The 27,546-nt window shown below is 38.5% G+C and overlaps 2 protein-coding genes and 1 long non-coding RNA gene across 4 annotated transcripts; all 3 read right to left on the bottom strand.

The window, feature by feature from the left end:
- Nucleotides 1-105: 105 nt before the first annotated feature.
- On the bottom strand, nucleotides 106-17,137 carry LOC149587374 (ATP-binding cassette sub-family C member 1-like). The gene is made up of 25 exons (XM_089863571.1): nucleotides 17,093-17,137; nucleotides 16,793-16,969; nucleotides 16,534-16,647; nucleotides 16,330-16,467; nucleotides 16,125-16,262; nucleotides 15,324-15,382; nucleotides 14,927-15,229; nucleotides 14,376-14,550; nucleotides 14,061-14,315; nucleotides 12,233-12,436; nucleotides 12,125-12,187; nucleotides 10,713-10,928; nucleotides 9,163-9,253; nucleotides 8,972-9,052; nucleotides 7,911-8,281; nucleotides 5,714-5,881; nucleotides 5,195-5,394; nucleotides 4,199-4,304; nucleotides 4,051-4,090; nucleotides 3,539-3,984; nucleotides 3,266-3,324; nucleotides 2,849-3,145; nucleotides 2,552-2,678; nucleotides 287-1,056; nucleotides 106-217 (listed from the first exon to the last, which is right to left on the bottom strand). The coding sequence occupies exons 1-25, from the start codon at nucleotides 17,135-17,137 to the stop codon at nucleotides 106-108; spliced, it is 4,755 nt and encodes a 1,584-aa protein (XP_089719697.1).
- Nucleotides 17,138-19,301: 2,164 nt separating this feature from the next.
- LOC149587373 (uncharacterized) lies at nucleotides 19,302-19,970 on the bottom strand. Of its 2 annotated transcripts, XR_016380370.1 has the most exons (3): nucleotides 19,841-19,970; nucleotides 19,618-19,740; nucleotides 19,302-19,555 (listed from the first exon to the last, which is right to left on the bottom strand). It is a non-coding gene; the product is annotated as an uncharacterized LOC149587373 (long non-coding RNA). The 2 variants fall into 2 exon arrangements; XR_016380371.1 differs by lacking the exon at nucleotides 19,841-19,970 and having other exon boundaries at nucleotides 19,618-19,753.
- Nucleotides 19,971-20,984: 1,014 nt separating this feature from the next.
- LOC149587372 (uncharacterized) lies at nucleotides 20,985-21,962 on the bottom strand. Its single transcript, XM_089863640.1, has 4 exons — nucleotides 21,898-21,962; nucleotides 21,670-21,822; nucleotides 21,386-21,509; nucleotides 20,985-21,324 (listed from the first exon to the last, which is right to left on the bottom strand). The coding sequence occupies exons 1-4, from the start codon at nucleotides 21,910-21,912 to the stop codon at nucleotides 21,044-21,046; spliced, it is 573 nt and encodes a 190-aa protein (XP_089719766.1). The 5' UTR covers nucleotides 21,913-21,962; the 3' UTR covers nucleotides 20,985-21,043.
- Between the last annotated feature and the right edge of the window lie 5,584 nt (nucleotides 21,963-27,546).

Genomic DNA, 27,546 nt, shown 5'->3' with positions numbered 1-27,546 from the left:
CGTTTTAATTAACAGGGAACTTTATTGTGTGTCTTATAATAATAATAGAGTGATAAGGTTATTGGTTAGACTGGTAAAGTATAAAACATTGGTTGCTAAAGTGATCTAGAGTATATTGGCATCTTTCGCTAAATTGAAGAACATTGATTGCTCATTCTTCAAGAGGGCAAGTGGTGAGTCGAATTCCATAATTCGGCCCTGATCGAGAACCATGACCCTATGAAGAGTTAAATGACGACAAATTAGCCAATAATTTTAAGCCGGTTTAATACGAAGGTAGCCTTACTTGTCGTAGTTCAAGATTGTGTTTATTCTGTGCGCGATGGTGATGATGGTAGAGCTGGCGAACTCCTTCCGGACGGTCTCTTGAATGAGATCATCGGTGTCCATGTCGACAGAGGCCGTCGCTTCGTCCAATATCAAGATCTTGGTGTTCCTCAACAAGGCGCGAGCCAAGCAGACCAACTGACGCTGACCGACGCTCAGGTTCTGTCCTCCTTCGGCCACGGGATGATCTAGGCCCTGTTCGAGTGACGAAACGAAGGATTTCAAATGCGAGAGTTCCAGGGTGGCCCACAGTCGCTGATCGTCTTGTTGACCGAAGGGATCCAGGTTGAGTCTGAGTGTTCCCGAGTAGAGGACGGGCTCTTGGGGGATGATGGTCAGCCGTGATCTCAAATCGGACAAGCCCAATTCCTCCACTTTCACTCCGTCTATGACGATCTGACCACGCACCCCCTCGATGAGACGGAAAAGCGCCAGCGTTAGCGACGACTTTCCCGCGCCCGTCCGCCCCACCACGCCCACCTTTTCGCCAGCTTCAATCCTGACATCTATGTCCTTCAACACCAAATCCAATCCTTCTCGGTATCTGGTGCTGTAGTCCTGGAATATGATTTGTCCTCGTTGAGGCCAGTCAGATGGGGGTTGAGATTCTGGTTTCTCCCAGTCGGCCTCGGACTCCAAACGGCAGTATTCGTCGACCCTTTCTATGGAGATGATATTTGATTCCAATCCCGTAATGGCAGCGATAAACAATTTGATCACCTGTAGAAGCTGTGAGATCAATATTTTAAATTAGTACTGTATTATTGTTCAGCGTGCCAGAAAAGCACCCACAATTTAGTTTCGAAATACAGGGGAAACTCTTTTTTGCCAATTGGATTAAAAATTTAATATCTTTCCTATATAAAACGTGAGAACGACTTGAAGACATCACCAAAAGTATATACATTAACAAAAAGTTTGGATCAAGCAAATGCCAAAAATATGTAATATTTTCATAATATATAATATTTCATTCTATTAAAATAGTGGGAAGCCTGTATGAGCGGATCCCATTTCCATAATAGTGGTCTTCATAAACGCGGTTCCCTAAAAAAACTTGTAAGGGATCCACTGGGCCTGCGCTTTGCTTTAAATCTATCACTGATGAAACGGAGTATAGAGTATGTTTAAATATAAATAGTCTTTGCATTTTAATATCTGCAGCCAGGGCGGGAAATAAGAATCATTTCTTATAGGACATGTGTCCAGTGACCCCCTTTTTGACTGGAGAATTCATTGGACATTGTCCACTGGCGTGTGCATAAATAGTGTCGCATCTTCATAGTCAAGCTATCAAAACTTCAGAAAATTTATTGGTCAAAATGTCCAGTGACCTCCTTAGTTTTTAAAAAAATTATGGGACATTTTAAAGTTTTATTGCACAATCTCCAGTGTCCTGTTCTTATTCCCGACCCTGCTACAGCTAGGTATCAGTACGGCCCGCGTTAGAACTACTTCTCGACGCAGCGCCCTAAAACCGAAGGACTGCAACTGGCTGGAAAAAAATTTAAAAAAAGTTGATCGAGTCGCAGTTCGATTATAATGTTTTGCAATGCGGAAGGCTGGCGCCGCCAAGAGAAATAAACTTTTCGTGGCTTTTATTTACTTTTTACATCACGAAACGATTATTGAGCATTTTCTTGAAAACATACCAAATGGTAGCCAAACTAGTTACTATTCTTAACGGAAAAAAGTACTAGAATGGTGGCCGTAGGTTTCCCTAACCTAAAATCACATCGTCGCTAAACTTGGTACAGTGATATTTTGATTCGTTTCCCTGTTTCAAAATACTGCATACAATTCATTCTTGAAATACTCTTGGTCAATTAAGTAACTATCGGTCCTTTATGTATCGTCCCACTTTAGAGTCGTTTCACTATCACGCTACTATAGAGTTAGACCATAAGTTTATAAGATATGTTCCATAAGTGTGTCACTCGTTAATGAGAGCTTGTCATGAAACGTCATAGATTCTTGTAAAGCGACGCATAGTGAGGCCTTGTCAAGACTAAAGAGGAGGATGGACTGCAAAACCGAGTGTAGTTAATTCTCACGTTGTTCTTGAACTGGCTCTCATTAAGCCTCTAACATTACGAAGTATGGGTAGTGACATACTTATGGAACATATCTTATAAACTTATGGTTAGACGAAAAACGGGCAGAAATTTTTGCTGGTGGAAAAGATTTTGATTTGACTCGTTTGGTCTTCATTCGTAGCGCTTACCCGATCGGCATTAGCCAAGATCAGTCCTACAAAATCAGCTGACAGAGACCCTTTGCACACAATTATGAAAATTGCGGTGCTGGACATCAAGCAATTGCCCAAAATATTGTAGCGTACTGCCAGCCATCTGGAAAGAAATTGCGTTTTATTGACTTGGAGCAATATGAGTAGCGATTTGAAATGCCCGCTTTGCTTTGCATTCACAGAAGGTTCAAACGAAAGGTAAAAATATAGTGTAGATGCTATCACTCCAAAACGAAATGAAACCAGGCTTTAATTACGTAATTACAAAATTACCTTTGCGCCATGTTCATCATATAATTAGCGGCAGTGCATTCGTCGATCAGTTTCAGGAAATGCCTTTCGAAGTTCTCACTGGCGTCACACGCCCTGATGACAGTGCTGCCAGCCACAGAACCTCCCACGTGCGAAAACAAGAAGGAATTTCTCAAGCTTGTTATCCGCTTAAATTGACGATTGCTCGACATCAAAAAACGCTGCGAAAGATATAATAAAATCTTGAGTTTTGAAGTAAATCCCTCAGGAGTGGGCGCGAGCACGCATCGGGTAAGACGTGCATGGTTGCTCCACTTTCTGTAATAAATTATATTAGTGCCAAAACACTTTCATAGATTCAGTATTTAAAGAATTGTATAGTTTTCATAACTTCGCGGGGTTATAGTGCTGAGTTTAATTCTCAAATTAGGACATTACAAGGCGTCTTTCCCGTTGCTTAAAAACCTTTCCAAAACATTTTCTAAAATGTCTGTTAACTTCAGAAAATGTCGACAATAATCGTGCTTATATTTTAGGCTCTCTTTTTTTCAATAGTTTCATTTAAAGAGCTCAAAGCTCTGGACGGAGGCTCTGCTCTGGAATCAACTCCCGAATTATTAAAGATCAAAAGTGGCTATTCCTCACTCGATACGAATTCAGTGTTTCACCACGTTAATTAACGATTGAGAGTGATACTGAATAATTACTTACGAATAGAGACTGCAATCGGGTTCCTACCTGAAGTAAAAGGTATCCAACGACAACAACAATGCAGGGAATTATGAATAACGGTAAATATATTGCAATTCCTAACGGATAAACAACTAAAAATATCAATCCCCAACTGCTTTGTTTTAACGTGTAAGGTAATTGCTGGTCGAGTGCGTCGATATCTTGGGAGAAGCGATTGAGTATCCTTCCAACGGGAGTCGTGTCGAAGAAGGACATGGAAGAACGGGATACGCTGTCGAGCATTTTTCCATGTAGACAGTTCGCCGCTCGTACACAGCGAAAGACGTTCAAGATTATGTTAAAAAATGCCACAATGGCTTGGCCTAGACCCAGAACGAATAAGACAGCTATTCGGGTTGCCTTTAAGTCTGGATTTGCTATAAAATCTTCCTTGGAATTCGCGCACCACAGAGACAGCCAGTAAACTGACGCATAATTTAATACTATAGCGCTCAAGGTTGTTACAAGGATGATCGCACACCATGTTATACCATAGGCTTTAAAGTATTGTTTGTATTGTGATACGGATATCTGCAAATGCGCAAGAACATTATCACGAGGAAAATTTTTGTAGAGAGCATTAGTTCTCAAGAAGCCTAGAAAAGTCCAAACTACCCTCGAATATTAAAGAGCACATACGTTTCCTTCCTTCAGAGTCTCTTTTGTGATGAGTTTTGCCTCGTCTTTATTTAACACTTTTCCTTGGGATGCAAGGCGAAATCTTTCAGCTTTGATAGTTAACGTGCTACAAAAATGGCATTACCGAAATTCATAAATAAGCAAAGCTTATTACACCATGGAGTCTGTATATTCAGACGAGCATTAACGAGCCCCCACCCAGCGAAACAATTACAGTATGAGGTCAATTTTGAGGTATTTCTGTGGGTGTTTCCATAATCTGTCGGTGAGACACGTGTGCCATTTGATAGTAGCTAACATTACCTGTCGGTGGTCGCTCTTCTTGACAGAACAACTCTCGGAAAACGGGTGGGTAATCTCACAAGAGAGCATTTCCCAAAATAGCAACAGCTATTCCATAAAAACAACAGCGTTTATCAAAACTGCTGTTTTAGAAATAGCGGCTGCTCTTTTTGGGAAATAGCAGTGTTTAGCTCAAGTTTTGAACAATTTTTAATCGTACATTTTTCCTTACCTATTAAGTATAACTAGATCATCATATGCTAACCTAACCGAACAAAATACTATTGGGGTTCAAATAACTGAACGTAACCTGACTTAAAATATCTTTGTTACGAAAAACCAAACCAAACCTGACAAACACTATTGGGATTTTAATACCCAAGCCTAACCTGGTTATTGGAGTTTACACAACCAAACGAAACTTTACTTCATTAGACCGCTAATACTATTGGGATTTAATACCCAAACCGGAGCCTCCGAAGGCTCCGCCCTAACCTAACCAGAGAATTGTAAACTGATACAGCCTGATACAATATTTAAAATGCAAAAACACGATCCCTTAGTGAAAAAAAAGGTAGTTTTTGAAACCAACTAATATAACTGTACTGTTAAAAAGGCTGTTCAGACGCCGCTGTTTTTTTGGAATCGCGGTTGCTAATTCGAGAACTGCTTTACCGCGAAATACTCATACGAAGTACACCCAATTTTACTTACGATGGTTCTGTATTCTCGTTGCTCATCTCACTCATGTGCTGAGCGAAATAATCTCTGGCCATTCCCTTACGACTCATGATATCGTCATAGGTTCCCCTCTCGATAATTCTTCCGTTGTTCATGAAGAAGATTTCGTCCACTTCTCGGATGAAGCTCAAGTTGTGCGTGACCAAAACTCTCGTCTGTAAGAGATTGAATTGCTATTTGTCGAAAGAACAAACAAATACCAAATAGAGGCAGCTCCAAAAGCGCAAGACTCAAATGGGTTATTTGCAATAGCTAGTCTCAGTATCAATATATTTTATTCACTTTTCGAGTTGCTGTTATTGAAGTTGCACGTATTTAAATCAAAATCGATCAGCTTAATTATATGTATGTATATACGAGATATAATTTATTTCACAGTAATGAAACTGATCACTTTCAATTACAACCGAGATTTAAACGAAACGACATGTCGATCACTCATTTATGGTCGATTAGCACTTTCATGGCAAGTTTAAGAGAAGCGATATTTACTTTCTTTCGAAGAAATCCATTTGGTCCGATGACTTCGTTGAAGAGATGTTTGGCCACGTGCGAGTCAACCGCGCCCAAAGGGTCATCAAAGATATAAACATCGTCATCGCGATAAATTGCTCTCGCCACATTGACCCTTTGCTTCTGACCACCACTCAAGTTGATACCCTATTATGTGAAAATAGTGACCAACACATTACTAACGAAAGCAGCCAGTTATGGAACTACGAATGAAACGTCGAAAAGCCAGGTTTTTCGACTACAGCGCATTGTGGTTATGGCTGCCCGAGAAACAGGCATTATATAGTAGTTCATCGCGCATGCATGCGTTCGATGACTGTCACTGTCCTATGTTTAGCGTTTATGCAACAAAAACCGTCTATACAAGAGCATGCGCGCTAAAAACATGGTATAAAACTAGTTCGACTTTCGCTTTTTTATCCAAACAAAGAAACTGCAGTAGGGTAAGGGGTGGAACAGTAAAGCGCGAATCTTGTACAAAACATAGGTTTTAGGTAGCGGGAGAAAAAGCCCACACTAAAAAGAAAGACCCGAAACTAATAGCGTTTTTCTTTGAGGTGATCTGAGCGCTCCCGGAGCGCTCCGAAAAAAAAATCGTCTTTCATTAGAAAAAATCGAGCTGCTCCGAGACGGAGGCGCGTCTTACAGTGACCCAGTCGCTCCCTCCCGGTTTGCTCCCGGATTGAACCCAACCGCTCCGACTCTAGAGACGGAGCGACCAAAATGGAGCGCCTGATGACGTCACAAAACCGCTCTGAAAAAACTTTTCTCTTTCATTGGGAGCAATTACATTCGGTCCTCCGAGCTAGAGCTATGACGTAACACGAAAATATGGAGCGATCTCGGAGCGCTCTCAGGCTTCCACAAAGGAAAACGCTATAAAAATTCCTCCCATGATAGTGAGGCCACTTGACCGCTTGGCGCCGCCACTAACACATTGTATTTTTGGCAAACCGATTTCTCTTATGACGTTTTCCATAAGGGTCGCCTTGAATCAGGGTTGGCACGTTTTTGCCAGGGGTGGAAAAAACCGCGGTTTTTACCTGGAAAAAACCGGGCGGCAAAAACTAGTTTTTGCCGCGGTTTTTTCCACCTGGTTTTTTCCAGGTAAAAACCGCGCGGCAAAAACCTTTTTGCCGCGGTTTTTTCCACTTTATGTGGAAATAACGAACTAAATTTTGAAAATAAAAAAATTCGGATTTGAAATGAAAATAAAACGTCCAAAATTCTATCATAATTGTATAGGTTTATGATGTGGGTTACATTCTCAGTATAAAATGGAGATAAAAACCGCGTGGCAAAGAACGTTTTGGCTTTGTTATACAAATAAATGAAAAATCAGTCCTTATTTTTCGCTCAACACTATTTTTTTCAAGTCGCTAATATTGAGTTTTCGAAACAGATTGAAGCTAGAAACTGCTTAAAAATTATTGTTTAGTTATCAAATGCGAAGCAACCCGGATCTTTGGAATGTGAGCAAAATTTCATAAGTTGTAAGTTTAAAGTGGATTTAGCTCGAACGTTTAAAACACAATAAATGTTATAAAACTGATTAAGATTGAGACATATTAGCTGTTGGAAGACATATAATAACACGAATGACAAATACAAAGCCAAAGTTAGCATTTCTAATTATCATTTCAATAGGGAAAAGGTTTTTGCCACTTTTTGCCGGTTTTTTCCGTTTTTGCCGGTTTTTTCCACTTTTTGCCACGTGTCCCGGCAAAAACGAGTTTTTGCCGGATTTTTGCCAACCCTGCCTTGAATCACTCCAAGATCGTTCCGTTTTTTGTTGACACGTCGTTGCACGGAGAACCTGATCTAGTTCCTCCCAATGAAAGAAAAAAGTTTTTTCAGAGCGGTTTTGTGACGTCATCAGGTGATCCATTTCGGTCGTTCCGTCTCTAGAGTCGGAGTGGGTGGGATAAATCCGGGAGTAAACCGGGAGGGAGCGACTGGTGTAATGGAAGACGTGCCTCCGTCTCAGAGCCGCTCGTTTTTTCCCTATGAAAGACGAATATTTTTTCGGAGCACTCCATGAGAGCTCGGATCACCCCATTGGAAAACGCTATAAGGCGCTGACGTAAAACTCTGCGTAAGGGGCAGAAGACGTTCAAATAAAGACCTAATGATGTTCACTTAAATAAGACGATTATGGGCTCATAATTTTACATACTTTTTCTCCGATCTCTGTTTCGTCGTCAGCTGGTAGTTGGTCGAGGTCCGGTTGTAGGGCGCATGCGCGTATGACGTTGTTGTACCTTTCTTGGTCCATTTCGTCGACGAAGAGAATATTCTCTCTGAGTGAGGTGTTCTGTATCCAGGGTTGTTGGGTGACGTATCCTAGTCTTCCCGCCACTCTCACCTCCCCCTCTACCTTCTGAATCTCGGAAACAAAAGTGGACAAGAGAGAAGACTTTCCACAACCCACCGGTCCCACGATGGCAACCAACGAGCCTTTTGACACTTTCAAATTGATTTCCTGAAGAGACACCGATGTCGGATCTTCTGTGTTCCATTGAAACGTTCCATTCTTAATCTCAATTCCTGGAATTATCATAGAAAAAAATTACTTTGACCGATTGTGAGTTCTAAATATCTGGAAGCGATGTAATTTGCGATTTCATGCTTTCCTCTTTAATTACGACATGTTGATTGGCTTATAGTACAAATAGTTTTTTGTAAAGGAGATGGTTGAGCCTTTTCGGGGCTTCCTTCTAAACCCCATTACTGTGCTAAGCCGTAATTACTTTTAAGCTAACATGGGAATAAATTTTATAATTATATAAGCATGTTTTCTGTTTATACCATGGGATCCATGTAAATTTAGAAGCAGGATAAGAGAACGGCTAGCCTTTACGTCATTTGAAAAAAAAAAGGTTTTATGGTCTTAGTTTATCTTTGTTTAAAGGGCGGGTGAAAAGGAAAATCGAGTGATTTTTATCGATTCTTTTACTAACTACAGGGATAGATTTAATTTTAGAAGTAGGAATAGAGAACGGTTAGTATTTACTTCAGTCCGACTCATAGCCCAGTATAGAGCCCCTCCCTCCAACACGTAACGAATATTTTAAATTATTTTAGTGGCTCATTTAAACTAAGTTTTGATGACGTTGCTGACGGGGACGGCAAAAACTACGAAGTTCCTTTTAACCTCTATCGCTGGACTTTGACGCTGGCCCAATATACCCTGTTTTTTATTCCTACTTCTAAAATTACATGAATCCCTGTTTATACCGATTCCCTGTATTGATGGATTAAGTTCTGAAGAAGTTCCTTCAATTGTCTCTATATCAGCGCTGAAGTTCGCGCTTCTACCTTTTGACCACAGCTAATTTTGAACTTAAATTCATATGTTAGTGTAGGAATAGCTACAGGAAATAATAAAGTACACATCTCGTTTTTCCAAGTAACTAATATTGACATACCATTCCGGGCGTCTCTATCCACCCGCTCCACGTAATTCTTGGTTTCCCGACGACTCAACAAGTTTGCAATTCTCCTTACCGAGACGTGTGTCTGTAAAGAATGTTTCGTACTAAGAAAACTATAATTTTGAAACTATTTTACAGTAGGACGATCATAATCAGATTATACATAATATCAAAAGTATATACATTGAAAGCAAAAGTCTCGATAAAGCAGGTGAAAGTGTTCTAGGTCATATGCAACTTTTAAGTTGTCCTACTTCGAGTCGTAGGAATTTGCTGTAGCTGCGGTTTCTCGCATTTTGCGCGTACTGATGACGAAGCGGTAATATACTCTGCTGAATTGTGTTGCAAAGAGGAAAAATATTCATCTAATAATCAAGATATCATAAATCTAATTGTCTTGGCTTTTCATTATTTGGATTTTTTTTTATGTGAAATTTTATTCTTTGCATTTCTTTCGTATTCTTGCAACGAACTTTTGTAAAAGACTCTATACTCCCGAAATTTCAGAAGTAGGAATGGAGAACAGAGTAATCTGGGCGTGCGTCAAAGTTTCGGACCTTTTCCCCGGGACGGACGGGTATGAAAGAAGAGGCGAGGTCATAGCGATAGAGGTAGAAAGGAACTACGTATTTTTCGCCGTCCCCGCCAGCAACGCCACAAAAACCTAATTTAAGTGAGCCTATAAGATAACTTAAAATTTTCGTTACGTGTTGGAAGGAGGGGCTCTATACTGAGCTATGCGTCGGAGTTAAGTAAATATTAACCGTTCTCCATTCCTACTTCTAAAATTAAATCTATCCCTGTAATTAGTAAAATAATCGATAAAAAATCACTCGGTTTTCCTTTCACCCGCCCGATAAACTAAGACCATAAAACCTTTTTTTCCAAATGACGTAGCTAATACCGAAATTTCAGAAGTAGGAATGGAGAACAGAGTAATCTGGGTGTGCGTCAAAGTTTCGGACCTTTTCCCCGGGACGGACGGGTATGAAAGAAGAGGCGAGGTCATAGCGATAGAGGTAGAAAGGAACTACGTATTTTTCGCCGTCCCCGCCAGCAACGCCACAAAAACCTAATTTAAGTGAGCCTATAAGATAACTTAAAATTTTCGTTACGTGTTGGAAGGAGGGGCTCTATACTGAGCTATGCGTCGGAGTTAAGTAAATATTAACCGTTCTCCATTCCTACTTCTAAAATTAAATCTATCCCTGTAATTAGTAAAATAATCGATAAAAAATCACTCGGTTTTCCTTTCACCCGCCCGATAAACTAAGACCATAAAACCTTTTTTTCCAAATGACGTAGCTAATACCGTCTGTGATTGGGTTAGAGGTAAACTTGCATCTTTTACTAAATTAATAAGGTGCAACCGAAACAAAGGTGGGAAACCGAAATTATTTGTCATATTCTACATACTTTTGATAATATTAAAAAATATGTATCAAGAAACGAAAAACAATTAAAATTTTTCAGAAATCCAGAAACTATTAAATCTTTGATTAACGGTAAACAGTATTAGCAAACAGTATTTTGACCCTCCTTACCAAAACAAGGTTATTTATTAAATCCGGAATCGTAAGCATTGACGTCGCTAATAATCGTACCAACTGAAAGGACACGAAAGCTTTCCTCGAGGTGAGAACGTTATCGTCGCCAATTAATATGTACATGGCGAAACACGGTGAAGTAATCTGAAAATTGAAAAACAATAACTCTACGAACTTGAAATAAATATGGACGTATAAATGAGTGTGTAAGCCCTGAAGACGAATTGTTAAACACAAAGAATCAAAACCTCCACAGCTCCAAGTAATATACATGGTGTTTTTGAAATGCTCATCAATAATGAAGGAGCGTGTTTAGTGGAAAGTATCAACGAACATGGGGTGTACAACATTTGGTTACGTGGATATGACCCCCCAAACATTGGCCCCTAAAACAAGGAAATATCCAACAATGTAGAGTACGATCCCAAACCGAGTAACCATCTTGTTTAGAACTATTGGACAATTTCAATAGCCTTCAGTCTAAAACAGTTTTGTACCTTTACTGAGCAGAAGGGTATGAAATGTGTATAAATATATGCAGGAATGTATGGAGGGGCTGGAATGGCTAAAGGGGCTCTCGTTGTACCCTTGATGGTGGAAACATAAGGCGAGTCCTTTTTTGCTTTTTAGAAGTGTAGCTCCTACCCCTACGTCTGTTTAGTTGTCTATACCGAAGGTCATGACTCGTTAAAAAAGGCATGGCAGAAGTGACCTTTTAGATTTTTTAAAGTTAAATGCGCTGATTCGCCACCGTTCGCGTTCATATTCGATTCTTTCAGCCTTGGCAGAGGACCTAGGGTGGAGGGTGGGGAATTATAGCAAACAAGTTTTATTGACAGCCAATGAATGAATGAAAATAATTTAAGTGGTAAATACGATTTTTACGTCAGGCTATGACGTCACTAGCGTAAATTAAGCCACGCCAGTTGTTTCCAAGATCATTTCACGCCGATTAGGATTTGACCTTAGCCATTCCAACCCCTCCATACATTCCTGATATATGCCTACGACGGAAATGTCAAGACAATCCCAAGTTTCATGGTGTTTAGCTAATTAGTGTGCAAGAGCGCAGTCTGTGATGTTAAAGGCTTGACAGGGAACCAACAATGAATCCAAAAATTGTTCGAATGTAATGGGTGCTGGGAGATCTTCAAAAACAATGAAACTTGGGATTGGCTTGACATATCCGTCGTTGTCATATTTCTACACATTTTAAACCCTTCTGCGGAGTAAAGGTACAAAACGTTTTTAGATTGAAGGCTATTGAAATTGTCTATTAGTTCTAAACAAGCTAGTTACTCAAATTAAAGTTTTACTCTACATTGTAAAATATTTAGTTGTTTTAGGGGCCAATATTTGGGGGCCATATCTCCGTGACCAAATGTTGTACACCCCATGTTCTTTGATACTTTCCACTCAGTTGGGCCCAGTAAACGCGCCCCTTCATTATTGATGGACTTCTCAAAAACACCCTGTGTAATAATAATCAACTTCTTTTAAATGATATAAGTTCGTGCCAAAACCGGTATCAGAGCAGTTATAAAAATGTTTATTCCTTGGAAGATGCTTTGTTTCTTCATAAGTGCAATTTCTTTCTTCCGGATTTCAAGAACGATTCTCTGGAATGATCTCTCCCAAGCGTACAACTTTAAGACGCGGATTCCGTTCAAGATTTCGCTCATCATTTTTAATCGGTTGTCCTTCATCTTCATCAGCTCAATCTAATAGACAAGATGATTAAATAAAACTTTCACAGAAACTTTGCCGGTCGGATATTGTAGTAAAAGTTAATATTCGCCTGTCGTAGCTAACTATCTAGTTCCATAAAACAGAGGGATTTACAAGAAAGCTTGCTCTTCACAACTATATGCATTAGCAGAAGGGGATAATAGAAGAAGGATGACACTCTGTATCCTCTTAATACTTTAGTTATGTATAACGTCATTCTTCCCAGGCTCACCCTTTTTGTTTGCTTTCGCGCTCATCACACTTCATATGGGCATCGCACCGTAACGTGAATTCTAAAATTGTTTGGCACTAAATAGCCAGCAATCAACCCACAAACCTCCAAATAGTCGAGCTCTAATAGAGTAATGATGAGGCAACTATTTTTAGCGTATGTGATTCGGTTTAGTAACCTTGCTCCAAATGTTAATTCTGATGTTGGGAAGAATGACGTTACACCCACCCTGCTCTGTGGTACATTTCTCTCGAAGAGAAGTATTACATACTTCTGGTACATGAAAGAAAGCCCGCTACCGGTTTGCCATCCACGCTTACTTGAAATCAGTACATATTGTGTCAAAGAGAGGTCATAAGGTAGTAACTCAATATAGAAACCGTAACACAAGTGTCAAGGCAAGAAGGAGCCAAATAAACCACCTTCGACCCTTTTTCTCCTATTGATGTAGGAGTTTAGGCTTGCCGTGTAGGTTTCAAGTTCACCCCCAATTCAAATACATTTCTACTCCCCCTTGGCTGTACTAAATGAGTTTCCTTTCTCTGCAGTTGGCAATGTGACTACGATCTAGAACGGAACAAGTTCGAGCCTATTTTGAGGAGTTTGCTTGTTCGAGTGCTCTATAATATCTTGAGCCATCTTGGTTTATTGTCTAGCCTTGAACGTAAAAGGCGATTTTTTAAATTACTTTCGACCAGGATTGCGTGCTTAGACACCGGAGGGAATATACCTTCCACCCTCGCTTTTCCCATTTACAGTTTTTCGAATGAAAACTATTTGAAAAGACTAATTATGAAATTCTGTTTACATTTTATTGATGAGTTCTATACTGGAGATTGCGCCCCAATTTCGGAGCGTCTATTTATGCCCGGGCCCCAGGCAGAAATAGCATAAAAAAAGCTAATTGTGCCGTGGGTTAGGGTACAATTAGCTAGATATTTATAAAAGCTAAATGTGCCTGGCTCGAGCAAAAATAGACAGTCCACAATGGGCCGGCTATTTTGCCCGGGTTCCGTTAGCCTGAACCCTGGGCAGATATAGACGATCCTTTGTAGTTGTCAAGTTCAAAGGATCGTCTATATAGGCCGGCTATTTTGCCCGGGTTCCGTTAGCCTGAACCCTGGGCAGATATAGACGATCCTTTGTAGTTGTCAAGTTCAAAGGATCGTCTATATGGGCCGGCTATTTTGCCCGGGTTCCGTTAGCCTGAACCCTGGGCAGATATAGACGATCCTTTGTAGTTGTCAAGTTCCCGGGTACTTGGAACATCTCAAACCCGGGCAGAAATAGATAGTCTACAGTTGGGCAGATATAGCAAAGGCCAAATAATTTATGCGCAAAGTTCCGATTACGATCTAGTGGTATTTTATTTGGATAAAATTTACCTGCAATTCTTTGTATTTCTTGGTGCAGAGATAGTTCAGTGGAAGAAGAACGAAAATAGGTACAATGCCAGTAAAGGCTGCATAACCCAGTTCTTGATACATGAAAGCAAAGCAAAGTACTAATTGTACCGGGACTGACCACAAAAGACTCAGTTGTTGCGACAGAATTTGGAATCTGTTCGTGTCGACGTAAATCGTGTTCAAAATTTCACCCATCGTAAGGTCACTTCGATCGCTGGACGTCAAACGAAATATCTGCTTCGACAAATCTGATTAATGAACTACCATCGCACTATCACGGTAATACTAACTTACTTTTTTGTACAGAGCATGCATGGTGGCGGATTTGAGTCGCAGTCCTAGTTTTATGTGGAAAATGGCGCTGCCTTCTTGAAACAAAGAATTCGCAAGACCGGTCAGACCGTAAAGGCAAGCGTAGAAAATCCCCTTCCACAAAGGATCGTTGCTCGTAGAGTATTCAATAATGGAACTGGAAATATAATTTTGGAAACTGGTTAACTCGGTTCCAATGTTTACTTAATTCATTGCAGCGTGGCCAACCATTTGAAATATCAACCTCTGTTAGAATCAGTTTTAAAGAATATTCAGAGGATTGAAAAGATTGAGACAGCTGACCCACTGAAACTGAGAATGATATTGCTCATGTTTATCTTGGTACTTTCTCTACGCTTCAGTATGAGAAGAGAACCAACTGACAGCAACAATGGAATTTATTTTCACGCTTTAAGTGAAGCATGTACAATCTCGTTCTTTTATTTCAATTTAATCTAATATTCTTCTTTTCCCATAAATAATCACTTATAATGTGACGTTCCTCATATTGTTGAAAAAGTGAATTTGATTACCCTGTCAAAAGGGCAGGAAAAATAGACACTACGTCGGACAGAAATTGTAAGACCACTCCAGCAATCAAGCAAGGCCCGATTGTCTTCAACAAGGGCCAAGTGATTGACTTTCTTTGATATTTGGTTCTGTTTCGTTCTTCTAAAAATCTTTTCGTTTCCATTTCATCGCCGTCACTTTTGGCCGCATTTTCGGGTTTCCAGTATTTTTCGAAAATGCGCGAGACAGTCAGCGCTCGCTCCGCCTCATTCAAGTCGTACACGTCCGATGGCTCCAGGTTTTTCTTCCAACCTTTCCACAGGGCGCTGCAATTCGTTAAAAATACCACGTGCCGCGTTGAGTAAACTTCTTCAAGTTATATAGCAATATATAAGAACGTCCGAACGAGAAAATATTTACCTGGTAAGCCACGAATGAACCACGCGAGAACAAAACGATGCGTCATCTTCCCTTGATTTCTTTACATTATCATCAAAATAAAACAAAACTTTAATAGAAAAATCAAGTGGGCAAGTTCCATAACAGAAATACACACAACTAATAGGTATTATCGTGTAGCAATTTTCTCATTGTATCTAGGCGGATTTTGTGGGAAGAGCTAGACTATTATTATGAATGACCAATTTTACCTAGCGAATAATCTATCTCGCTGCTAGTTCAACCTTGAGCTCCCAACCAAGCGCTGATAGAAAGACATCAAATTTATGAGGCATGACTGATAGTACTCGAGCCCCGCCCACAAAACCCGCATAGAAATTAACATGGGATATATGGGGCACAACGATTCCCATTATCTGTATACATTTCTGTCCATATGTAAGACACTAGAACCTTTACTGAGAGATAGATTGAGATCGAGAACGACACGCGAGAAGGCTAGAGCTGCTAGTAACCAGTATCCAATTTATAATAGACCATTCCATTAAGTACTTGCCGAGAAACCAACGCACAGGGGAAGGGCCGCCATATTAGGAGAGTTCCCTAGCGCCAAGAGGTTACGCCAGATGGGGCTCGCGTTCGCTACACGCCTCCGGGAGGCTAGTCGACTCATGCTCACACTGCCTCTTGCGGTGCTTCATGGCACGTGGGGAATTGACTCCCCTAACGGCCCGGCCCTGTGCTGTTTGCTTTTTCTAAGGCATTACAGGAATGGTCTATATATAAAACACTTATAGTATTTAGAAATGTATTGAGTATTACCATTTTGACTTCGATTGTGTACGTATGTTTTTCGTAGTGCGGAGAGGCGTCACTCAGTGTGTGTAATACGAGGGTAACTACTACTAAAGGGTAAATTACTGACTCAATTACCAGCTCGAAATAGTCATCTTTGTCGTTCTGAAATATTTCACGTTTTTATTTTGCCGTAATATTATTGTAAAATGTAAAAGAAACCTTCGCTTACTTGTAAATAGTATTTCATGATGGTGGATCTCAGTGTGATAGTTTTTGTTAGTGTTGAGAGGAACCAAAACATTGTCAGGATTCCGGACAACATTGTGCCACCCCCTCTGCCGTAAATTATGAGAAGTAACGCCAGGGACTACATCACGCAAGATCAATTAAATTCATCAAAACCTAAGATACGGATTTAATTAAATTGTCTTACGTAAGTTCCAAATTGAAGAACGATCGCCAGATTGTCAACAACTTGAAAATCGACGTAGTATATTTGTTTGCCAAAATTTAAGACGCTAATTGCGGCCAGTAACAAAACCAAGAGCTGAAAACACAAAATCAATACTAGTACCTACGTTTTAGGGACTTTTTGGACATTCGCCTATAAATAATTAGCGCCGAGAAGGCGGTCTTCCTTTGCAGCGCGTTTCGTGCCGTACACCTATGATCCTTGCTAAATAAGGACTTACACCTTTTGTAATAGAAAGATGAGACCAGCGAACGCTTCTCCGTTCCGAATTGGCAATCAGCGCAACTTCCAATGGGAGGAGTAACCATAGTATCGCGCATGGCACCCAGACCAATATGGTTTTTTGAAAACAAGGAGTAAAATCTGGATTATCCGCGTACCACGTTAAATTGGTGTCCTGTTTAGAATAATGTACACACTCCACAATTAAACGCAAACGTAAAATTTTGAACCTTATTTTTTCGCTATCAAATGCCATAATCAGAGTCCGGGTAAAGTAAATAAACTACATGTAACATACCCAAAATTTAGATTCGCAAAAGTTCTCCAAAATAAATGAATCCATTTGAAGATGAATAATTCTAAAATAAATTTGCGGAATATTTTAAACCAACCAGTCGCCGTGATGTTATCGAGCGTCTAACTAATACTTCTATGTTTCCAATAAACCGTAACGTCAGGGGTAAATAACGAAAGGAGTTAGAGACGCTAGCTTCCGTAGTGTAGCATACAGTGGGACCGTGAAACGTCATAAAATTTGTAACTAACGTAGTGCCATCTTTGGAACTGTATTGTAAATAAGAGCAGAACCTTAAAAGTTTTGCCTTAAAATCTCGCATCGCAAGGTATTCTGGGTAAAGTAAAATGGCGGGTGTCGAACTGTCGATGTTGTGAAGTCGTCTCATAAATCAACCCAATATAATTATTATATTCAATCGCGAGTAAACAGCGATTTAAAGAAGAAAGATAAGTCAACAATTTGCAATTTGAAGCCGGGGAAATCCTCAAAATGTGATCAAACTCTTTTTGCCGTAAGTGCGCGGTTACAGAGTCGGCCCAGTGAGCCAAGGCTTAGTGGGAACTGTGGGATCAGGATCATCGACTGTATCTGTGACTAAAGAAATTAAAACAACTATAACTGTATTGAAGGATGCAAAAACGACATTTAATTCCATTTCATTATCGAATAAGGAATTTACCAACTTTAAAGTTGTCTGTTTCTAATTCAAGTGCACCTTAATGAATAAACTTTACTCTAACCCTAATTGTCACTCAGTCGTAAGCAGACGAACACTAGCAGACGAATACTAGCAGACAGGAGAAAATCGATATCCCAGCATGCCTTTCGAATCTTTGCTGCCACGCTATTGGTTGCAAAATATCATACTTATTTTGAATTATAGGCGGCGTGACCGAGGCGTTTTCTCTTTTCTGTGTCTACGTTTGAAAGTCCCACTGTATTCTACACTACGGAAGCTAGCGTCTCTAACTCCTTTCGTTATTTACCCCTGGTAACGTTGATAGCGTAAAACCGTAAAACTCTACATTACAAGACCTTGATCGAAGCTGGCTCGCAAAACACAAGTGTATTTCAGAACAAATTCATTTACATTAGAATTGAATATCAAAATACCAGACTACAGGCGTTAAAATCCAACAGCCTTTTATAAACTGTACGTTTTCTAGAGGAAGATTGCCGTTAGTATCAGTAGGAAAGAATATATAATAATCTTATGATGATATGCCGTCGTTGATAATAAGCGATATATGTATTACTAAAAAGAGTAAAAATTATCCTTCTCAATATAGCCTAATCTGAAATGAAATGGAGCCTTCATTTAAAATTAAGTGAAGAAATGTTAGGCCAACGTATCAGATAACGGAGAAGGCTGTATAGAATACCAAAAGCCAAGATAGAGGTTCCTATTCTTTGGAAGATAATCAGTCCAAGATTAAGCAATTGAGATTCTGGGCTTGAGCCTTTCAGCAAGGTTATTTATTTCAATCCAGTTCAAATCTTTTGGGTTCGGTCGTATTTTTGTTAAAACCTTGGACGTCCTTAACTTTCACGCGCATTACGTAATTCGGAACTGATCAGGTAGTCTTACACCCCGAAAAGTAGCTATTGATTGTATTTTCTAATTTCTCTAATGCTCAGGGTCGCCGATTATTATTTTTCCCAAGACGAAACCAACTTAACCAAGGAGCTAAGCCAAATTTTTAAAATTCTTATAGGGAGAATAGGAATTGTTTTCGGAATTATAGGATTTTTTAGGAGAAATAAATGTCTATTTATAGGAAAATATAGGACTGAAATTGCTCATATGTAATGCTTTTTTAACTTCAACTATGTACAAAAATCTCAAAAAAAGAAAAAAAAAAATGGATTTTATTTTGAAAAGACGAACTTAATGAAAATGTAATATACAAGATGATCTAGCCCATAATTAAGCCACATCGTATACGTAATCTCGCTACAAAAATTTCGGTTTGTAGTCAAAGGTGATCTCGATAAAAGAGCCAAACTTTGAGAACTTTGACGAAAACTTGGACTATGTTAAAAATATTTTTTTTTCAAAGGTGCGTATTGACATCCTCTGGAAAGGTGCTTTATACACCGATAGGGGTGCTACTGGGGATGCATTAGGAAATAACTCTAAAGGTGCCAATTAGTTCCATTATTTTTAACAGTGTGCAGTAAACTACTGAAATCTAGACACGTTGAAAGTTCCTTTCAAAGACGCGATAGATATATTAAGATGTACACATGTTAACTTTCAACGTGTTCTCATATATTTCGAGAAAGAGAGCGATGAAAGAGGCGGAGAAGCCCAGGATACAGACGCGAAAAATGGCCTTAAAAGCTTGCACGTTGATTACGACGAAAGCATCCGGTGTTTCGACTGTCCGGCAAGGATGCCATTCCATTTTGAGAGATGGGTTCAGGTCCTCATAGCAACCACCCTCAGTCAGCTGGCGCAATCTGACAAATAGGAAATTTAACTGTACCACAATTAACGTAGAACTTAAGAGGGGGAAACTAACCTTTTGTTGACTGTCTCAATCAAGGTTTGCGAAATGTTTCTGCTAAAATACATCGTCTTGTATAGGCTGTTATTAAAGGTTGGCTTAATTTCATTTTACAATTTCCTGTCTTGGCGTATCTAGCTTTGATAACATTCCACAGAACAGTGTCAGACAAGATTATGAACTTCTCGCGATTTTCGATTCCAGCGTGAATATTGGCATTATTTAACAAGTTGCTCACTTTTTGGTAACACATATGTGGGTTCGCGTCAGCTCGCTTTGTTACTTCAGCAAAGGCGGGGCTAGTCAATGCATTTTTCTAAAACAAAAAATTAAAAAGTAAGTCAAAATTATTTTATCTTTCTTAAAATAATTGAAGCGCATTGAAGGAGACGTGACTTCACAAAAACAAGTTTTTCAACTGTACCACAACCAAATTCCTATTTCCTTGCAGTTTCTAGCAGTCAAGCAGTTTACCCTACCACAAAGGTTTAGTTGGCAGGTGGCTATGGTGTTTTCGTACCAAACGGTCCAAACCATACAAAAATATAGAGTTTAGTTTGATGTTTAGAGAATTGAAAAACAAGTAGCCTCTAAGTTGTTCATTTTTAAGCCTGATGCATGGTAAATATTGTACATGCTAAAGTTTCTTTCGCAATCGATAATTTACAAGTATCAGTATAAGTTCATAAGATATGTTCCATATGTTTGTCACTGGTTTCTGAGAGCTTGTCATGAATTGACATAGGCTAAGTACAGACTAAATAGGAAGTGTAACGGCCATATCGCAAACACGAAATGGCGTTACCCCTGGTAGGCCGTTGCTCCTCCTAACGTTAAAATTAACGAGCTTGGGGTGGCAGCGGAACGAGCATACGCTTGTAAAACTATCAGGGGGTCTAAGAAAGTCCTATTGCACCGCGCAACTGTCCTCGTCGGAATCCCGACAGAGACTTAACCCCTTGACCAAAAGTCAAGGGGGAAGGAACCCTTAGACCCGACTCGAGACCCTGTGTCTATAAAAGGAGGGGCCGGGGACCAAGAAGAGATCTTTTGGCTGCTGACGGAGGAGAGGAAGCTCACCTTTTTATTTGTATTTTTTGTTACGTTACTTTTTACTTTTTACTTTAAACGATGACTGGGTGAGTGGAAATAAATTATTGTATTGAAAAACAGTGCTGTATTACTAAGGGTGGGGCTTACAGAAGATAGACTGTAAAACCGCGTGTAGTCGATTCTCGCGTTGTTCTCAAACTATAGCTCTCAGTATAAGTCTCAGTCATTACAAAGTATAGGTAGTGTCATAATTATGGAACAGATCTTAAAAACTTATGGTATCAGTGAATACAAACACCCATTAATTGTCTAATGAGGAGGATTGTGGAATGGTGATATTTTTCGTTCTTTCATTTATTTAATGGAGCGTCCATTTGACTAGGCCACTTCAGTGAAAGGTTCTATCTTCTAGAAGTGCAATGTTCGTAAACCCCGTTGCTTCAAAAAATACCCGAATAAAACTGTAGATTGCGTCACTTTTCGTTAGAACAGGATCTGCACCCGGAAAGTGAAATATATCGTCAATGTTGTCGAAGGGAAGGGCTTCCGATTTGTTAGAAAACTGCGATGTCACTTCCGAAGATACGAAGACCAATACTACGAAAGAAGACAGGCTCCACACGACAGAAAGAAACCGAGTTACTCCTTCGCACTTCACACCTTGAGGACCTTAAGAGAAGACACGGTTAGAACTTCAAAATGGACGAAGAGTTCCTTTTAAAGGTTTTACTCGTTCCCAGAAGGCATTGCAACAAAAACATGGAATCAAGTTCCGAATTCACTTTCCCGTATTTGGAGCTTAGTTTCCCTACCATGTAAATCAGCAGAGCCAGACCAAAGAGAGCCACAACTATCTACATTAATGAAAATTAATTGGAATTTTCGACGCGTTTTAGTATGGTCACAAATTTCAAAGTAAAATATTAAACTGTCTAATCTACGACAGTTCGTGCCGTTATCAGCTATTACAACTTATTTAACACTTTTAATTAGAAATTATAAGTTTTAATTTACCCATTTGTCAACAACAGAGTAAATATCATTTCCGTTTGATTGATTTGTTCCGAATAAAACTTGCGACCTCATAATCAAAAACGGGTGCGAAGTAAAGAAGGCGTTGAAACGATCCTTGGACAGAATTAATGGGTTTAAAGAAAAGTCTCCTTCCTGTGTTAGGAAAGCGTTCATTAAATTATAATAGGAAGAAGATGGTCGCTTATTTCGAATTACACAACGGCTGACATTTCTCTGGAGCATGCCGAAAACCCCATTCCACGAGTTACCAACTTTCGCACCCCATACTTGTTCCGTACTGGGGATGATAGTAACGCTGCCAAAATATTTTGTAAAATGTGGTTATTGGATTGAAAAACGAACGTGAAAACTGATTTCAAATTAGATTACTTAATACTGTCAAAACGTTTCAGAACATGAAGGAAATTTATAATATAGCCAGCTTTCTCTCCTTGGTCACTCACAATAACATGCGGTGAACTCTGATAAAAAAGACCATGTATCAAATTCTTGCTCAATCGATGTGCATTCAGGCACAAAGAAGATTACAAAAGGAAGCAGTTTAACCAAGAGCAGTCTGGGAAATAGCACACTTCCTCTGGTCCAAAACCAGTTTATTAATTGCTTGGACTAGTTTTTTAATGCAAGAAGTGGGGGTTACTGGTCCTCGGGACCAGTTTATTAATTGCAAATCTATAAGAGAACAAAGGCTGGGACCAGTTCGGAGACCAGTTTAATATTTCGGACCCTAGAGGGGGGGGGGTCACTGGTCCCTAGGACTAGTTTAAAAAATATCCTTATTTCCCAGACTGAACCAAGAGAGGCCCTTTTATCTTTATACTTCTAGTAACTGTTAGTTTATTTATCATTGAAGTATTGAGAGCAAAAAATATAATTAACTCGAAAATTTTGGTCATTTCAAAATATGCTAATATAAAATATTTTTGTTTTATATTAGCATATTTTGAAATTGCTATTTTTGCTTATTAGTTATTAGATAAACCAAATTCAGGTACTTTTTATATAAATGAGAAATATATATAAATGATTCATAGAAAAAAGATATTATCACCATCAATACATTACTAAAAAAATTAAAAATGTCATGTAGCATCATCTAACGCATTTTAAACAAGTACAGGTTTAGTACCATAAACCAACCGATCCGATACTATCGGGAAACTCCGAGTATCAGTGCCGATACCGATATGGTATCGGTACCGGTTCATGCCTAGTTTACACAAAATATTCTAAATAATTTCAAAGATAATAGGATTGACATACTCAAAAATTAACATTGTTTGGAGAGTGGGAAGAATTTGAAAAAGGAAAAAATGCTTTAAACTCACTTCACGAAAGACTGCTGTGTAGTATTTTGCTATTTCGGTGTTCATTTTGTCTTTATGTCTTCTTTTGATTAATTAAGTATACTCGTGTGGATCTGGTTTAAATTCTAAGCACGATGACTGCAACAGAATAGAAGTAAATAGCGAATTTCCGAAATGAACTTTATTTAGGTTTATTTTCGAACTTTCGTTCGATTTTGCTTTCGTGTGACCAATATATTAATTTCAATAACATGTATTTCTTTTCATGTTTTCACGCATTACCTTAAAAGCTTTAACATGTACGCAATCGTGTTTTCTTTTGTATAAATAACCACTGATACTGTACCTATAAAACTTCCCATTAAATATAAAGTAGAAAATAGTCTTCAGTTAACGATTTAAATCAGAATGTATGGTGATTACTGGTAACAAAGAACATGAGTCATATTCAAGTCTACCCAAAATCTACTAAATTATTTAAAAGATTATAAAAAACTTGGAATTGAAATTAGCAAAAATTGATATTCATTGTGGAGTGGCAAGAATTTTAAAACAAAATGCTTGAAACTCACTTCACGATAGACTGCTGTGTAGGCCTATTATTATTCGACGTACATTTCATTTCAGCAATGCAATCTTAACCGTATATTAAGAAGTGAAATCTATACACGTAGCTAGTTGGGTTCGTTCTCAAGTTGAAGCGTACTAATAGAAGTCCATTAAAATAGCCTGGGAAGTAACCAAAAGCGGGGTTTGGGACTCCCCTCTCTTGTGTAGTAATACTGAAGAAGGGCGACACATTCGCCACCTCGCGATAATTTTTCTCAGATATCCGGTTTAGGTGCGACTCATACGCCAAAATTTGCCCTATTGAGAGAGAAAAAAACATTGGTTGAAAATGAACGCTGTATCTCTAAAGAGACCTGAAAACGCCCCCTCCCACTGTAAAACCGAGCCTTCTCTAGCACAGAATCAGGAGAAGGGATGGGGGGGGTGAATTTTGAAACAGTGAAGGTCATTTAGTTTTTTGTGACTCTTCATAAACCTATTGAAAAAAACAATTTTTATTTTTTTATAGGAGCTCGAGATTTTTAACAGCGTTAGCAAAGGGGTTAAAATTTAACCCCCTATCTAAGGAGTTATAAAAGGAGTTCTTACCCCAGCAGAGACGTACGCTATACCAGCTATTGTAATTGTTTACTTCCTTGGCTAATTTAATGGACTTCTGATAGTGATGATAAGTTAGCTATACTTTCAGATTAAGACAGTGAGCTTAACCATCCTTACGTTTTATTAACAGAAATCTAATCAAACTGCGGAGAAGCCTACTACAAGTATTAAGGGAACTTTGGCTTTGACTGAATAATCGTGTTTCAAATGTCGATATCATTACAAACCACCGAATTCAAAACATTATACCAGCTATTGTAATTGTTTACTTCCTAGGCTAATTTATTGGACTTCTGGTACTAACGATTTGGTAACGGCGCAATGTTTATTTCATATGGGTTGAAGGAATTGATCCTTACCATACCAACGCAATCAAAACTATAGTCGTTTTTGGACTTAATTGCCGTGCTTTCGCATTAGAGCGTTACTCTATTCTCATTTGTGGCATGAGTGAATATTGTGGCGTGTCACAAGCTATTTTCCAAAGTTCTTAAGAAGTTAGACATAAGCAATTTATATATTTTTAAGTATTTTTGTCTAACGATCCTTGTTTTCTTTACGAAGTACAACAAACAAAACAAAGTAGGTAATAAAATATAGCAATTTATACGTACCCCGCGAGTCCATCCAAGCATTTGAGACTTAAAATTTTAGCTGTGATTTGAAATGAAAAATGTTGAAATTTCTTTCCCGAACAATTCAAAATGAATTTTTTTTGTATTTCTAATTCTAGTTACAGTTCTTTTGCGTCATAACTTCTTGCTTTGTAGTTTTATTCCGATTTTTGTGTGTTACCAAAACTTACCATTCAGTATGTACACTATACCAAAACTTCATGTCTCAAGGAATCACTCCATATTTGCTACAAAGTGTTTATTTGTCTTTGATGTGGCTATTAATTTACAATCGATACTACTTCAAAAAAAAAGAAAAGAAAAGAAACACTCCTATGCACTATATAAGTAGTTCGATATTCGTTCAAGGCTACACGTGCGTGAACTTTAAAAGTTGATATGCGCACTAATGCGTCTAAACTTTCACTATAATGTGCGGGTCAAAATTGAACAATGAAAAGTTGTTTCTATTTTCGGTTACAATATCTATTTGAACGCTATTCTAAGTCTTTTACAGGGTGATTCACAAATGTTTGTCTTCCTTATATGAGAATATTCCTTTCAAAATTTGGAGTCGAAATTTCCTAAGCCGTTTTGGTCTAAACCAAACCGTTTCAGCGTTACAAGCCAGTATAAACTCCGGGCCCTAATTCTCTCTTCAGTCGATGTGTAAAATCTTGGTTTAATAAGACATATAGCTCGTTTAATTTTGTTGTTACTTTTGAAAAGAAAACGGATTGTAAACCAATTTTAGAATGTACATTTCATAGTTAATATAAAGAGAGTAATTTAGACGTGTCCCCATATAGTACGAGTAATGGCATATCAGCCACGAAAAGATAATTAAAACAGAGTAGTGAAATAAATTTAGGATAAATCAAATATGTTTTTCTCGTGTGAATATCTCATTTATAGTAGAGGCTGTTGATTTTATTACCAAAAAAAATGGAAATCAACAACGCTCTACAACGTCACACACTTAAATTTATTTAACGAACTGTTGAGATGCAAAGCATACGCTAAAATATTACGTATTTTATTAGAGCGTTTTAGGCGTTCAAAGAGATTGTTTTTCGTGTTCTAACAAGAGTGTTTTTGGCTTTAAAACAAGAGCATTATGGGCGTTCAAAGGTGACTGTTTTTGATATTCAAATGAGACCGTTTTTGGCTTTTTAACGAGAGCGTTATGAGTGTTCACACGGGAGCTTTTTTTCTGTTCAAAGGAGAGCTTTTTGGGCGTTCACGGGAGCAATTCCTGGCGAGTTTTTTGGGTGTAATATTTACAATGGTAAAAATCCAGGTTCATTTAATCAAAATTTTAATATTATAATGCAACAAATCATTTTTATTATATTTTGATGTTCAAGAACATAATAATTTGCCAATTATTCATTACCATTATTAAGTCGATTTTCTTGGCTCAGACTATTTTTTCAGGAACACAAGCACACACAGACTCAAATTACGAAATATTATTAGAAAATGGAGGCTAAACGTAAACTAAATTACTTGCTTAACGGGGTGATTAATTACATAACTAAGTTTGATTGGCTATCGTCCTCTCTAAATAATCGTGAAAACTACTAGCTAAGTTTATATACAATAAACAACTGCCTTTTTCAAAATATTGCTTGTTTTGTAGGTCAGGTTGGGTTAGGGTTAGAAAAGGCTTAGGTTAGGTTTGGTAAGTGTTAGGTAAGACTTAGTTTAGGTTAGGTGTATTTAATACCTACGGTTCCAAATTTAAGCTTTGATCCTCTTAATACTAGACGTGTGCATATACACACATCCTATAAATTGAATTTTTACCTCTCCGCGTGACGTATGTCACGGAGAGGTTCAAATTTCGAGGTGTCTGTCTGTCTGTCTGATGTTACACCCCAGGGAACCGCGTTCGCAGTTGGAAAATCGGGGTAAATGTGTTCTCAATTTCCGAACCTGAAATTTGGAAAATTGTATTCCACTTATAATGGTTATTACTCCATTGTCTGTCTAACACCACTATCATCTGGTCTTTTGTCCATCCCACATGGACACCAGTCTGTACTCACTGGCTTCTAAATACCACCATCATCCGGTCTTTTGCCCATCCCACATACTGGCTACTATCTCCATCATCATCGTTAAGGTTAAGACATAAGCGACGATCGGCTAGGGTTACGAGAAACGTCTAGCCTCCCAATGGCGGGGTCTTTTTCCAAAGGTTCACGCAAATGCGATGTTCTTATCAACAGCTACGATTCGAGTTCTTTATATACAACCTATTTGAGTAAGGCGAAGCAGCAGTCGTATGCTTCATTTCAAACGTCAACATTAGTCAAGTCTCTCAAGAATGATAAATTGTTCTTTTTTAAAACGATGTAACGCTCAATAAGGCGAACAACTAACGAAGAAAATGTTTAATATTAATTATATTTACTTTAGTATTTAAGATAATCTTGTTTCTCAAATTAAAGTTAATACGAAAAGGGTTAAAAAGCAGTCTATCCCTTACCAAAATGAGAGTCTTATTTTAGTATAAAGTAAGTCTAAAATAAGGATCAAGGATATTTGGGTACCAAACTTGTCTCAAAAATTGTTAAAAAATATAATGGTTTCATATTGGACTCCTTTGAGACTAAATTTAGTCTTACATAAAAGGGCTCAGTTTTAGAGACTGTAAAAGGATTGCTTCTAGACTTGATTGAGAACACAAATCTGCGACTTATTATAGGACTTCTATAAGACACATTTTAATCTCACCAAATTAGGCTTAGTTTTTGAGA

Source organism: Phalangium opilio, unplaced genomic scaffold (genome assembly GCF_054372755.1).
Source record: "Phalangium opilio isolate 3A_F unplaced genomic scaffold, DU_Popi_V2 ptg001170l_1, whole genome shotgun sequence".
In the NCBI taxonomy this organism is placed as follows: Eukaryota; Metazoa; Arthropoda; class Arachnida; order Opiliones; family Phalangiidae; genus Phalangium; species Phalangium opilio.
This window is presented reverse-complemented; position numbering and strand designations above follow the sequence as displayed.